Source organism: Ananas comosus, linkage group 7 (assembly GCF_001540865.1).
Source record: "Ananas comosus cultivar F153 linkage group 7, ASM154086v1, whole genome shotgun sequence".
NCBI lineage: Eukaryota > Viridiplantae > Streptophyta > Magnoliopsida > Poales > Bromeliaceae > Ananas > Ananas comosus.
The window spans coordinates 14,521,347-14,533,850 of NC_033627.1; the positions used below are offsets into that span (position 1 = coordinate 14,521,347).

The 12,504-nt window shown below is 36.2% G+C and overlaps 2 protein-coding genes across 7 annotated transcripts; one reads left to right on the forward strand and one right to left on the reverse strand.

Moving 5' to 3' along the window:
* LOC109712459 (protein TRANSPORT INHIBITOR RESPONSE 1-like) lies at nucleotides 149-6,192 on the reverse strand. Of its 6 annotated transcripts, XR_002216851.1 has the most exons (5): nucleotides 4,746-6,192; nucleotides 3,644-4,136; nucleotides 2,454-3,243; nucleotides 2,196-2,256; nucleotides 149-1,764 (listed from the first exon to the last, which is right to left on the reverse strand). XR_002216851.1 is itself a non-coding variant. In XM_020236030.1 (4 exons), exons 1-3 carry the CDS (start codon nucleotides 5,255-5,257, stop codon nucleotides 2,470-2,472), a joined length of 1,779 nt encoding a protein of 592 aa, XP_020091619.1. In that variant the 5' UTR covers nucleotides 5,258-6,192; the 3' UTR covers nucleotides 149-1,764; nucleotides 2,454-2,469. The 6 variants fall into 6 exon arrangements, 3 of the variants coding, with proteins under 3 accessions (XP_020091619.1, XP_020091618.1, XP_020091617.1); XR_002216850.1 differs by having other exon boundaries at nucleotides 2,196-3,243; XR_002216852.1 differs by having other exon boundaries at nucleotides 149-1,565; nucleotides 1,635-3,243.
* Nucleotides 1,133-1,765, forward strand: LOC109712460 (dynein light chain 1, cytoplasmic). Its single transcript, XM_020236031.1, is given in 2 exon segments — nucleotides 1,133-1,303; nucleotides 1,424-1,765. Coding segments are annotated over 2 exon segments (330 nt in total). The 5' UTR covers nucleotides 1,133-1,165; the 3' UTR covers nucleotides 1,616-1,765.

A 12,504-nucleotide genomic window follows, 5' to 3' on the forward strand; every position in this document is an offset into this window, starting at 1 on the left:
GCCCAAAGTTGGCTCATATCCAAGGACCACAAACAACTAAAAACAGCCAAAACGAGCCTCTTATTATCTAGCTACAAAATACTTCATCAAGTTCAAGTAGATGAAACAGAGGGAAGAAGAAAAGCTGAAGCAATTAGGCACCAAGATCTTGAGAAACAAAAATCGATTCAAATTAAAAATGTTCTAAAACACAGATAGATTTGGAGAAAGCAAAGATACAACTATAACAACAAAAGAAGGGAACAGAGTGAAGCTCCAAGAAATCTTACGCTTGAACGGAAAAAGCGCAGAAAATCTGAGCAAATCTTCAGCCCCATACTGATTTATCAGAAAGCTGGTCCACAAATTGACATTATACCAGGAAAAGCACTCCACCATATTACACTAAGATTCCAATTGATCAACTTTCTTGCTGCTACCATTCCGCTGTCCTTCGCACTTTGTCGAAAAATCCATGAATCCGTACTAACAACCACCACTCCTATCGCCTTCCAATCCTTGGCAATCTCTTTCAATTCTGAATAGTAAGGAATCTTTATCTTATCCCTTCTAGGAACAAATTTTCCACTCAAAACAATCCCCCGATTCTTTTTCACCGACCTTTTCCATAGTCTCAGGAATCTGGATAATAGTGATAAATGACAAAGTAGAAGTCCTAAAGCATAAATTTACCTTGTCTATAAAAGAAGAAACAATAGTTTTCTCTTTTTCTAAGTTTTAGATATTATCCTCACAGAATTACCAGATAATTCAGCACTCGATTACATAAAAATGGCAGAAGAATTGCAAGTTGCTCCACAGGAAGGAGACAATCACACTAGGAGTGATAAGGGCCAGGCACCGGCCAACATGTTCCAAACTGATCCCATATTACATAGGATTACCACTAAAATAACGGCACCTGTCAATGTACAGCTCCGCAATCTCACATTTGCTCCCATGGGCCCTGTCCATCTCTTCTGGAGTGGCTGCCACATGGCATATTCTGGAACATCAACCAGCGGCCACAAACCTAGAATTCTCTCGACGTGTAGCCTCCGCCCACGCTATCCATTTCTTCTCGTCTCTCTACCGCCATTTCTATATAATTCAATACCACCCTTCCATTACTTCTACCACTTTACTACTTCCCTCTTTGTTCTTGACATAGTGTAGAGTTAAGAAGATGCTTGAGAGCAAGGCAGTAATAGAAGATACTGACATGCTGCAAACTATGCAGCAGGACGCGCTCCACTTGGCTGGGAAGGCCCTTGATGAGTTTGATGTCACAGACTCCACTGAGATAGCTCGCTTCATCAAGAAGGTAAATATTCACAATTTCAGTGCCAAACAGTAAATAGTAATCCTTTTTCCTTTTTCCCTTTACTCTCTTTTTCTGTACTCTCTTTCCTTGCTCTGGTGGATAAAATTTGCGTAATCACAGGAGTTTGACAGTTCGCACGGACCAGGGTGGCAATGCATTGTAGGAAGAGATTTTGGCTAATTTGTGACTCACCATTGCGGCTGTTTTATATACTTCAGCATAGGAAGCCTTGCAATCTTGCTATTCAGAGGTGGAACAGCGCCTGAAGCCAACATGGGCCGACTGTTACCCATGGAAACATTTAAGGCGTGAGATTAACTTTTTATCTTACCCTTTTTTAGGAAGGAGGCAGGGACTTGATATGTAAAAGAAAAGAAAATGTAATGAGAAGAATTATATTGTCGCTCTGAGGTTTTATACATATTTCTGGGTTAATAGAAGTGTAACTCTCTCGATTGTATCTGCAGAAATGAGAAGCATGAAAATTTGTGTTAGTTGATAGCATAAAAAAGAAGGGCGAGAATCTATTCAAAGGATAAATCAGTTTATTTGAAGCAAGAATACAATTCTATGAAAATTGATCGGACATAGAATGTAATATTGCAGCAGTTCATATTTCAAGTGATTTCCAACAATATAAATCTCCATTGTCATTTATTTCGTGCAAAACTTTCACAATCATTACCATGAATATAGCATAATGTCAAAAGAGCTAAACTAGAAATATACGCCAAAACACACAATCAGGGATGGAGATACAGGAGCACATGTAAAATCAAGGCACTTCACGAATAGTCCGTGCCCAGGAGAGTCAGAGACAGTATGAAACACTAGCTGAGATCTTTATGGAGTCATGTGCTTCCTTTCGTTCAACCTTTAATCTTGAGATTACCTCTTGTTCCCCGAAGCACTCGAACTACCCATCCTATGGGTTCTGAACCAGATGCAAATCCCTTTTACATAAATGAGGAGCATAATTAAGGAAAAATTATCAGCAACAATCTCACCAAACAAGCTAATAGTCAATAACATTATTCTCTGAATTAAAATGAAATATATCTCAGAAAGTGTAAATATAAAGGAGAATCTGTTTGATGAAGCAAGCAAATAATCATTTAACTGAGAGGAAACAAAAAAAAGAGAGCATTACCAAAAAAGATTGACCATCAAAGTGTGAGAACAAAGTGAGGAGCATCACTCCTGGGTCCCGCGACAGAACGGTAGACATAAACCTTCTCTGCCGCCACATCATCATTACCATCCTCCTTAATGACCTCCACATTCAACCTCGGCATCTCCCTCGCCAAAACCCTGCATCCGCTCATCGTCACATTGCAAGCCGACATCCAAAGCGACCTCATTGACTCGTACCTTTCAATTCCAGATAGCAGGGCCTCATTCCCAAATGGACTATCCCTGATCTCTAACTTTCTAAGCTTAGGGCACCCATGTAAGACATACTGCATTCCCCTATCACTACTCCCAGCAAAGGCCACAGATAGGGTTTCCAGGTTCTTAGCATAAGCCCCAATGTACTCAAAAGCCCGGTCAGTCAAAAGGCCAGAAACAGCCAGCCTCCGGAGTCTCTTGCATGTCTTGACTACCGCACCGAAGGCTTCATCCATGGGCTCATTGGTAAGGTAGTCAGGCTGAGCCATGTTCATTATGCAGAGGCGGAAGTGAGTAAAGTTAGGGCAGTTACGGACGACCGTGGCAACTGCTTCATTGGTCATCTGGCGGCAGAAGAAGAGGACGTAGTGGAGATTACGGCAACCCTCTGAGAGGGAGACAAATCCAGATTCTGTGACCCCTCCACCACCACCACCTTCCAGAACAGCTTCCTGATCAAAAGGATCAGCTGGGAAAACCCGTAGTTCTTCGAGCATGGGACAACTTGAGGCCACTGCCTCTAGCCCTTTGTCCTCAACTGTATCTAGAATCTGCAAACAATAGGAGTTAAAGTTTAGAATATGAGGAACTGAGATTCTAGACTTTTAAGAAAGCACACTGATAACAGTATAAAGCACAAAGATATTGGGTCACTATGCGACTAGTTACAGTTCAAAAGAAAATGTACATTTCCCTTCATGAAGCATCTAACCTCTCGAGTGGAAGAAAAACCTATTAGCATCATTGGCAGAATTGGAAAGAAGTCAAAAGGTAGAAGTATTCAACAAAATAGCCAAAAGACTAGTAGAAGCACATAAGAAAATCCCTATAACAACCTACGCACGCTGAGGTGGTCCCGCCGAAGTAACAACTAGCAACATGCTTATTTTTCATCGTTTTGGTAATAAATAACTACGAAAGTAAAAAATAGTTTAACTACCAAGATCTTACCCATAGACGGCGAAGAAGAGGACAGTTTAGCAGAAGCTTTGCCAGGTCGGTACTTAGCAGAGCCACGTAGCTCAAATTTAAGAAAGTTAAATTCGAACAGGCAGGATATATTGCTGGTAGGTACATTGAAGAAACTACCCACAAGCCCGAAACTGTGTGCAAATCCTTGCAGTTGCTGAAAGCACTTTCCAGTTCTGTATATGAACGGAGCTTAAGATCTTGTGAAAATGAACCAGTTCCGAGTTCTGTGAGTTGCGGTGCTTTTATGAGTAGCCTTCGAAGCTGCTCCAGTGTTACATGCTTATTTACTTTGAGAACTTCTAACGACTTGCACCTAGCGACAAGCCTCTCTAAGGCATCGAAGTTCACCTCGGAATGAAGGTTGGCAAAATTAAGCGATTCCAATGAAGTGAAGCTATCAGGAAAGCAACTTAACCAGCTCCCACCAAGATCATCAACCCCACTCTCCTGAATGTCAAGCTCGGTCAAGTTTCTGAAACAAATGATGGCTTTTAGAACATAGCAATAGTCCGATACCACAAACAATAGACAACGAGTATATATATTATCCAAGCACTGCTGCCTATGCTTAAGTTTTCTAGGTCATATATACCAAAAGGAGAAAAGAAAAGACAAATTTGGCACAGAACACAGTTGATGTAATATAGACAGGTAAAATAGTAAAGACTTCAGTTTATCCAAATAGTAAAGACTTCAGTTGTGCCTAAATTCCAGGAAAACATGCAAAAAACTTTCAATTCCATTAACCAGAAAGGAGTAAGCAGAGTTTCCAAATAGTATCTACAATTGTGATACAATTGTACATAAACAAGGGCAAAAGTAAGTAGCCTTAGCAACTTTCAATGTGCCCTGATCTCATAATAGAAACATATATTCCCTACAACTACTAATCAGTAAATGCAACCTGTGCAACGAATAGCTACATACATAAAAATTCAAGACTTGGGACTTGCAAAGTATCCAAAAACAATACGACACATTGTCTCATAAAATCAGAGGAGGAAAGGAACGAACTAAGAAGGAATGTTTGAGAATAAATCAACTAAGAAATCAACTGATTAAGAAAGGGATCAAAGTATACCTGCAATAAGCCGCAATAGAAGCAAGGCCGTTGGTGCTGAAACCATCACAGCTCACTAGAGAAAGAGATTTAAACCCATGAAAAGCCCGAGCCAAAAACTCGAGACTATCATCTGTAACAGTCATCCTCTTAAGCCGAAGCTCCTCAAGAGAAGGATAAGCCGAGGCAAAAACCACGAGCCACGAATGAATGTCGGCCCCCCAGTTTGGAGGAACAAGATTGAAATCATAAAACCGAGGCTTTCCTTTTAGAGTAAGGCTTCTAATGTTTGGAAATCTACGAACAACCATTTCTGGGGAAATAGAATAGCAGTTGCCAATGAACACATGGGTTCGGCTCCACCGCTCAGCATGATACCAGTCTTTGCATACAAGAGATACAGCATTGCGATCCTTGTGGGATTTTAGGAAGATTAAAACGCATTCCAGAACTTCATCGGGTAAGGAAGAGATTCGGTTATCGTTGGGCCTATTATCCTCACCCACCAATTCTTTCTTCCTTTTGCTATTCATTTCACCTTCAAAATCTCCAAAGGTGATTTTTTAAAAAAAAATTAAAGGTAAACAGAAGCACTAGAGCTCAACCATCACAGAGAAAGGAAGGTCGACGTTTCAATTTTCTGCTCTCAGAGGTATCTACCACAGTTCAAAATCCAAACTTGGGTAAGTAGGGTAAGTAGCGAAGAGAGTAAACGACGTCGACCTTCATAAGTTTGTTCGAAATAGTATGATTTACAACTTCCAGAGAAGGTTTGACCGCAAAAAGTTAACTTCCTTCTCAAAGATTACACTATAGGAGCACAAATCTACAAGCTTTTCTCAAGATTTATCTCCTTTTCTTAAAGCCCCAAAATTTTCTACTCCCTCTCGACCAAGAAACTTTTTTCCCATTACAAAGACCCTAACCTAACACTAAATTTCTGAAGCTCACAAGATTTTGCTATTTTTCGTCGTTTAAACAACTTTAATCTCCTCAAATCACAAATCCCAGTAGCAAACGCAAACCATAACTCCTTAGCTCCAAAGATTTAGAGAAGGAAGCCCCAATGCCACAGGAGAAGGAAACCCCGATGCCACTCCCCAAAGCGTGCAAAATCCCAGCAATTAGAGTTCCGAGCTCCCCAAACTCGCAATGCAAGACCAAAAATCGCACGAAAAAGAAAATAAACACAAAAAAAAGGTCCGCTTTTTTCGAAGCCCTATGTTGAACGAAGACGAGAGATCGAGGAATTCCTCACTATGAGTGACGAGACGCGGCGAAATCGCCGCGAAGCGCGGCAATGGCGGAAGGGGGCCCCGGAGAGAGCTTCGTATCGAGCTTGAGGGAACTGAAATCTCCGATTAGGGTTAGGGTTATGGTTCGGGGAGCTCGTAGATCGGAGAAGAGAGCGAGGAGAGAGGAGATGGACACTCCTTAAAAAAGCTTTTTTTTTTTTTTTCTTTGGGAGTTGTCGAAGTATATGAGCATAAGAGGGGAAAAGGAGGAGGGGAAATTAAATAAAGAGCGTGGAAATGGTCCACCACGTCATCCTCGTGAACCGTTCATGTCCATCCATCATCATCAACAATATTATTATTATTATTATTATTATTATATCTTTGAATAACCGTTCTCTCCTAAGCATCTCCTCTTGCACAGCTAGTTCCAATTTAAATTTTAATTCAATTTCAGTGCATATTTAGCTAGATTATGCAGAAAAAAATACTGTTATTTATAGCTTTGCGAGAATCGAAAATGACACATTAATATCAATTAAGTACTATAACGTGAAGAAATCAGCTACGTAGCAGTCATATATTCAACCAATTATATTTTTTTAAAAAAAACACAATAGAAATATTTTTTAAAAAATTATAATGGAATAGGTGAACTCCACAAAAATAATTTAATTAGTTGAAAGACACCACGTCGACAATGTGATTGTTGTATTCTATACTTTTTCTTATAAAATAATGTACATCATATAGACAATAAATTTATATTGAATTTAGAAAATAATAGAAATATAAAACAAAGCTATTATATATGTATGTTATGTAAAAAGTTTAAAAGAAAATTAATAGAGTTTTCATTTTTCTAACAATTTAATGTAGTACATGTACTTCTACACAAATCAACAAGATGAAGCGACCATAAATAAAAAAAAAAAAACTCAAATAAACAAAAAGAGTTTCCCAAATAGTGCAATATTCCAATGAAGCCATTTAAAGTATCCCTATTTTTCCATTTTGCCACTTTGCCCGTATTAGTACTCTTTATAGAGGTAAATCATTTCTCTGACCATTTACCATATTTTGACCTGAGCATAGCAGTGGAATAAGAATCATTGGGGAATTGATTTCTAATTTTCTCACTCCATTTTTTCACTCTCTAATAATAAAATGCACCCCACATATTGTACTATTTAAATTCTCTGATTCTATTAGGGTGAAGTAAAATTGAGGTTTTTACAATTTTTGATTTTCATAAAGTTAAATTTGCCCAAAATTAACGATGTTTATTTTTAAAATTTAATTTTCATCCAATAAAAATCAAATACTAAATATATAATAAATAATACCTGATATTGATATTGATATGTCGTATCGGTGGTCCAACGAGAGTGGGCCTAATTCACTTTTGAGCTCTATTGCACCTTTTTTGCACACATATATAGAGATGTATGGAAATTGATCGGAGCCGTTAAATTTCAAGCGGAGGGCTAGATCAAACGGCCGCATCAACATCACGCGCACCGACCCTAATCGCCCTTCAACTTCGAGATAATTACACCATATGCCCCTTCCCGTGCTACTGGATAAAGCGATTAGAAAAAGCCCCGCACCGAAAGATGCAACCGTAGCGGCCCACGTGAACGCCTCAGCCTTTGTCCCACCCGGTCGTGGCAATCTCGTAATAAAATCCAACACTCAAGGCCTTTTCCAAGATCAACGGTAAATTGCATCGCTAGTCCCCAAACTCTCTAACAATTTTGCATTTTGGTCCTCATACTCTCATTGAATAATTTATTTCTTTTTTATACTATTTAAAAACTCAATCATTAAATTAAAAATATTTAGTAGACGATGAATCGACAGAATTTATAACGCACGTACATATAAGATGAACTGCTGTAAGAAATAAATTATACTCTAAAATAAAGACTATATATAATAAAGTATTTTTGTAAGTTTAAGAACTAAAATAAAATATTAACTATTGAAGGTTTAGAATCTCTAACATCAAAATCAAAAATTATAAAACCAAATATTAAGGTATTTTCGCGAAATATGATATACCTGAATATATTTAACTATATTATATATATATATATAATATATGTATGTATGTATGTACGTACGTATGTATGTATACTTACATGGTAATTTAACGCGAGCATGTGATGGCTCATGCACGATGTCGCGTGGGTGCGTCACGTGCACTTCTTCTGATACACTGCTTAATTAATCATCCTAATCTTCGCTAATTAGGATTTAATTTATAATTTTGCTAATTAGTAAAGGATTAGAAACAAAAATTATTAGCATAAAATATTTAAAAAATGGGGTTGTGATCAGCTGAGCTATCTGTCATTTCTGATATTGTCACGTGTGACCTATACTTTTATTATATTTACATTTTAGTCTTCTATTTTTATTTTTATTTGATAATAAATAAAAACGAAATTTCACATAGGTGTAATTTATCACACATAAACAGGAAAAGGAAAACACAAAAATAGAAAAAATAATCATTCAAATTCACCTTATATGGGAAAAGCAAAAAAGCTTTTGAGATTTACTTAAATGCGTTATTAAATATATATATCTAAAAAAGTTTTCTCCATCAAATTCTACTAATGCATCAACAATAAACTTATAATACAATTTAGTAGACATATTAAAAAAATAAACATTTATCAGCAGTATTGAAAGAATCTTTTAAACAAAAATTTTCCAAGTATTACATAATTTGAAATTAAAGCATCATCACCCTTTGGTTGGCGATGCTAATCTCTTGGTTAGTAGAAATAAACTTATTATTTAATTTCTAATTATTGATTAGCACGAACCATGGAGCATGCTTGTAACAAATTTTAGTCACTAAATCTCCACTTGTAAGCCTTAATTATTGAATCATACATTGGAGAACTCAAATAATTGCTCTAAATTATTGTGGGAGCACGTGTGGTGCACCTCAAGTGAATTACTTAATGGAGATTATCAGGTGGAAAAAGAGTTGCTTTATATTGATCACATGACAACAATATTTATATATTTTTATATATGATAATGATCATGAAAATCCCTCATTAGAGAAGCTGATTCTCATCGAATTGGTTTAGAGAGATATGCAATATAATTTTTACTTTCTTCCGGGCTACAATTAATATTTGCACATAAGTTAGAAGCATAAAAATAAAGTTCCATTTTGATCAATAATAAGTTTGTTTTTTTTTTAAAAAATGTTAATTAATACCAGCGATAGAGGTGAATTTAATAGAAGTAGAATTAATGGCAAGTTTAGCTCATTATTTTTGGATCATTTTTGTAGCCTAGCAATTCAATTTATCTCAGCTAAGGTTATTAAAATTCGATTGTAACGTAGTTATTTAATAGTAAATTACTCTTGTATAATAAAATAGAGAAAATTTGTTTGAGATGTCAAAGTAAGGTAGTGTGGATGATTTTTCAACCCGGAGATTTCGAGATCCAACTTTAATCTTATAATTAACATTAACATGTGGAAGTTGATACACCTAACGGCCCGTATTTATTAAAATTCGTAATTAGTCCTTGCAACGCTCACACCAAAGTCCTCTAATATTTATTTATCCTGTATAGTACTCTACCAAACGTTAAGTACTCATAAGATGACAAAACATGATGTGTTATTTGTGTCTTATTGCTGTGTATTTTATGAGCTCTGAGATCAACTTAGTTGTCTCCACGTCATAAGTAACAATTATTCCGGGCCTAAGTGGCACCCCAAAATATTTTTCAAATGAGCCCTTTAACTAACTTATAATTGCCTAGCGTGGGGGGTGGGTTGGGAATTATCATATTATTATTCTTATTTTTATTATTATATTTTGTGGGCTATTAAATACGGGATAACACTAGGGAGCCATATCGTGACCCCATGTGATAGGCTATGGTTTGTTGGGCCCCACGGCCCAGGGCCCTGGCCCATTTTCCTTTGGGCCCCACTCACATGGTGGTGGGTCCCACATTTTCACCTTCCTAAAAGTTTGCGCCTTGTGTGGGCCCCAGATATAAACTCGATGGCGTACGCAAATGTTTGCGAAGCGTAACCCACTTTGATGCTTCAGAGACTCTGCACATCAGTACGTGTAAACTTTAATGCGCGTCAAAATTTTCCGTCCCTTTTTCTCAAAAAAAAAGAAAAAAAAGAAAAAAAAAGAGAATCCGTCTCTGATGTTCTACAGGCATAATGAAAAAAATTGCCGCGCAAAGAAACAAAAGTAAAGAAGCATCCAGTAGTACATGCATTTCTGATGTTGGTGCTTTCCATCGTTCAAAAGCATCGATATAGAAAAAAGTTTTAAACGCTTTTAATTATTTTAGCTTTTTAAATCATGTATATTTTTTTTTAGAGAAAAATAACGTTCCATCAGCTTTATTCATACAGTAAATAAATTTAGCAACAGAAATTACAACATCAAAACCTCGAAAACTCGAAAATGCTAAAGACGACTAATAGAGAAAAGAAAGGAAATTCCACATCCTGAATTTAGTATTGTATGTTGGTGGACGAAATGACCGGAGAAAAATAATGTAATTTTTAGAAGCCAATCTTTGATGCATCTGAGTAATATATTATTAAACTAGACCTAATTAGTCCATGCCATTGAATAAAATCAAATTTTTGTTTCTCGAAATGTACAAACAGTTAATAAATCTGTAGGGGCAAATTTTTTCAGCAAAATAGCACTAGCAGCTTGACAAGATGTTTTTTTTTTAAGTGGCTCACCTTGCTAGAGGTTTCTATTACCTCACATCTATAATCTAGTTCATTCTTTTAATAAATAAAATGGATAGCGTGTTACTTTTTTCTTAAAAAAAAAAAAAAATGTACAATGGTCGTCTTTTCTGTAATACATATACTAAATATACTAGCATAACAATGGTATATGAGTATGTTAAACTTGCTAGATATTTTCATAGCATGTTTATTTTTCTGGGATAACAATTCAGTAAGGTGGTGTAGGAAAACATAATATGTTTCAAGCTAAAACTTTAATTTAGCTAATTTTCTCACTATGTTCAGTAACATTTAATACAAATAGCTGATAAATTAAGCATATTCCTAGAAAACTATGAACCATAGGGTTCAATAGGACCAATTAATATTCTGGAGTCACAACATCACATCACAATTGGATGATAATAATAAGAAATTAAACCAAAAAAAAAAGGGAAAAAAAAAAAAAGGCAAAGTGAAGGCTACACCTAATCCAAAGGCATTCACCTAAAAGGATTCTTGAATTTGGGATTATATTGTCTTCACAAATGATTAGACTACATATCTATTGCTTTTGTCTCCCAAAGCCTAAACCTTTCATGTTACTTCTTTTACCTCTTTTACCTCCCAATTCCAATGTCTTTGCTTTTAAAAACCTACCTAGATTTGACTTATGTGGGAACCCATGGGATCATTTCTCCATGTTGGATTGAGCCTAAGTTAGGGCTACAAAACTAAGTTCATATATATATATATATATATAGAGTCCGGCTATACTGCTTGTAAAAGCACTAAGTAATTGGTACTTATAAATTTTTTACTGTTAGATCTATGCTTTTAATCATTTTTACCCGTTAGATTATATTATTCAACCAACCACCCACTCAACCCTATAGAGGTCCCGCATCATCCTAACCACACATTCCTTAATCAAAGGGCTGAAAACTTACAAGTACCAATGACTGGGTACTTTTAAAAGCATAGGAGCTCAATTATATATATATATATATATATATATAGAGTAAGGCTACTATGCTATCGGAAGCACGGAGCATTCCGTGCTTCCAGCTCGTTTTCGATGTTGCGACTTTCGAATCGTCAATCGGCTCCGTTAAATTTGATCTAGAGTATTTGAAGTACCTAGAAAATAAATTATGCGATTTTTCGATATTATTTACCTAGTGAACCAAGAGGCTCAAAATCAACGGCTGAAAATAAAAATCTTACAAACGTGATAATATGATATTAAAATTTTAGATCAAAGATATTGATTTTGTTTTATATAGTATAAAGGATTTTCTATCAAAATTTCAGGCGATTTGGATATTTCGACACCGTTAAACTTGCAAACGGCTCACTTCGGCCATTAAAATTATTGATTTTGAGCCCCTTCGATCACTAGGCAAATGATATCGAAAAATCATAAAATTTATTTTCTAGATACTTCAAATACTCTAGATCAAGTTTAACAGAGCCCATCGACGATTCGAAAATCGCAACATCGAAAACGAGCTGGAAGCACGGAAGGCTCCGTGCTTCCGATAACATAGTAGCCTTACTCATATATATATATATATATATATATATATATAGAGAGAGAGAGAGAGAGAGAGAGAGAGAGAGAGAGAGAGAGAGAGAGAGAGAGAGAGTGTTAGGCTACTATACTATCTATAGTACCGAGCTCCGGTACTATAGTGTTTGTTTTCGATCTTAGGGCGTTCAAATTAACGATCCACACCGTTAAAACTGATCTAGGGTATTTAAAGTTTTTAGAAATAAAATTTTATATTTTTCC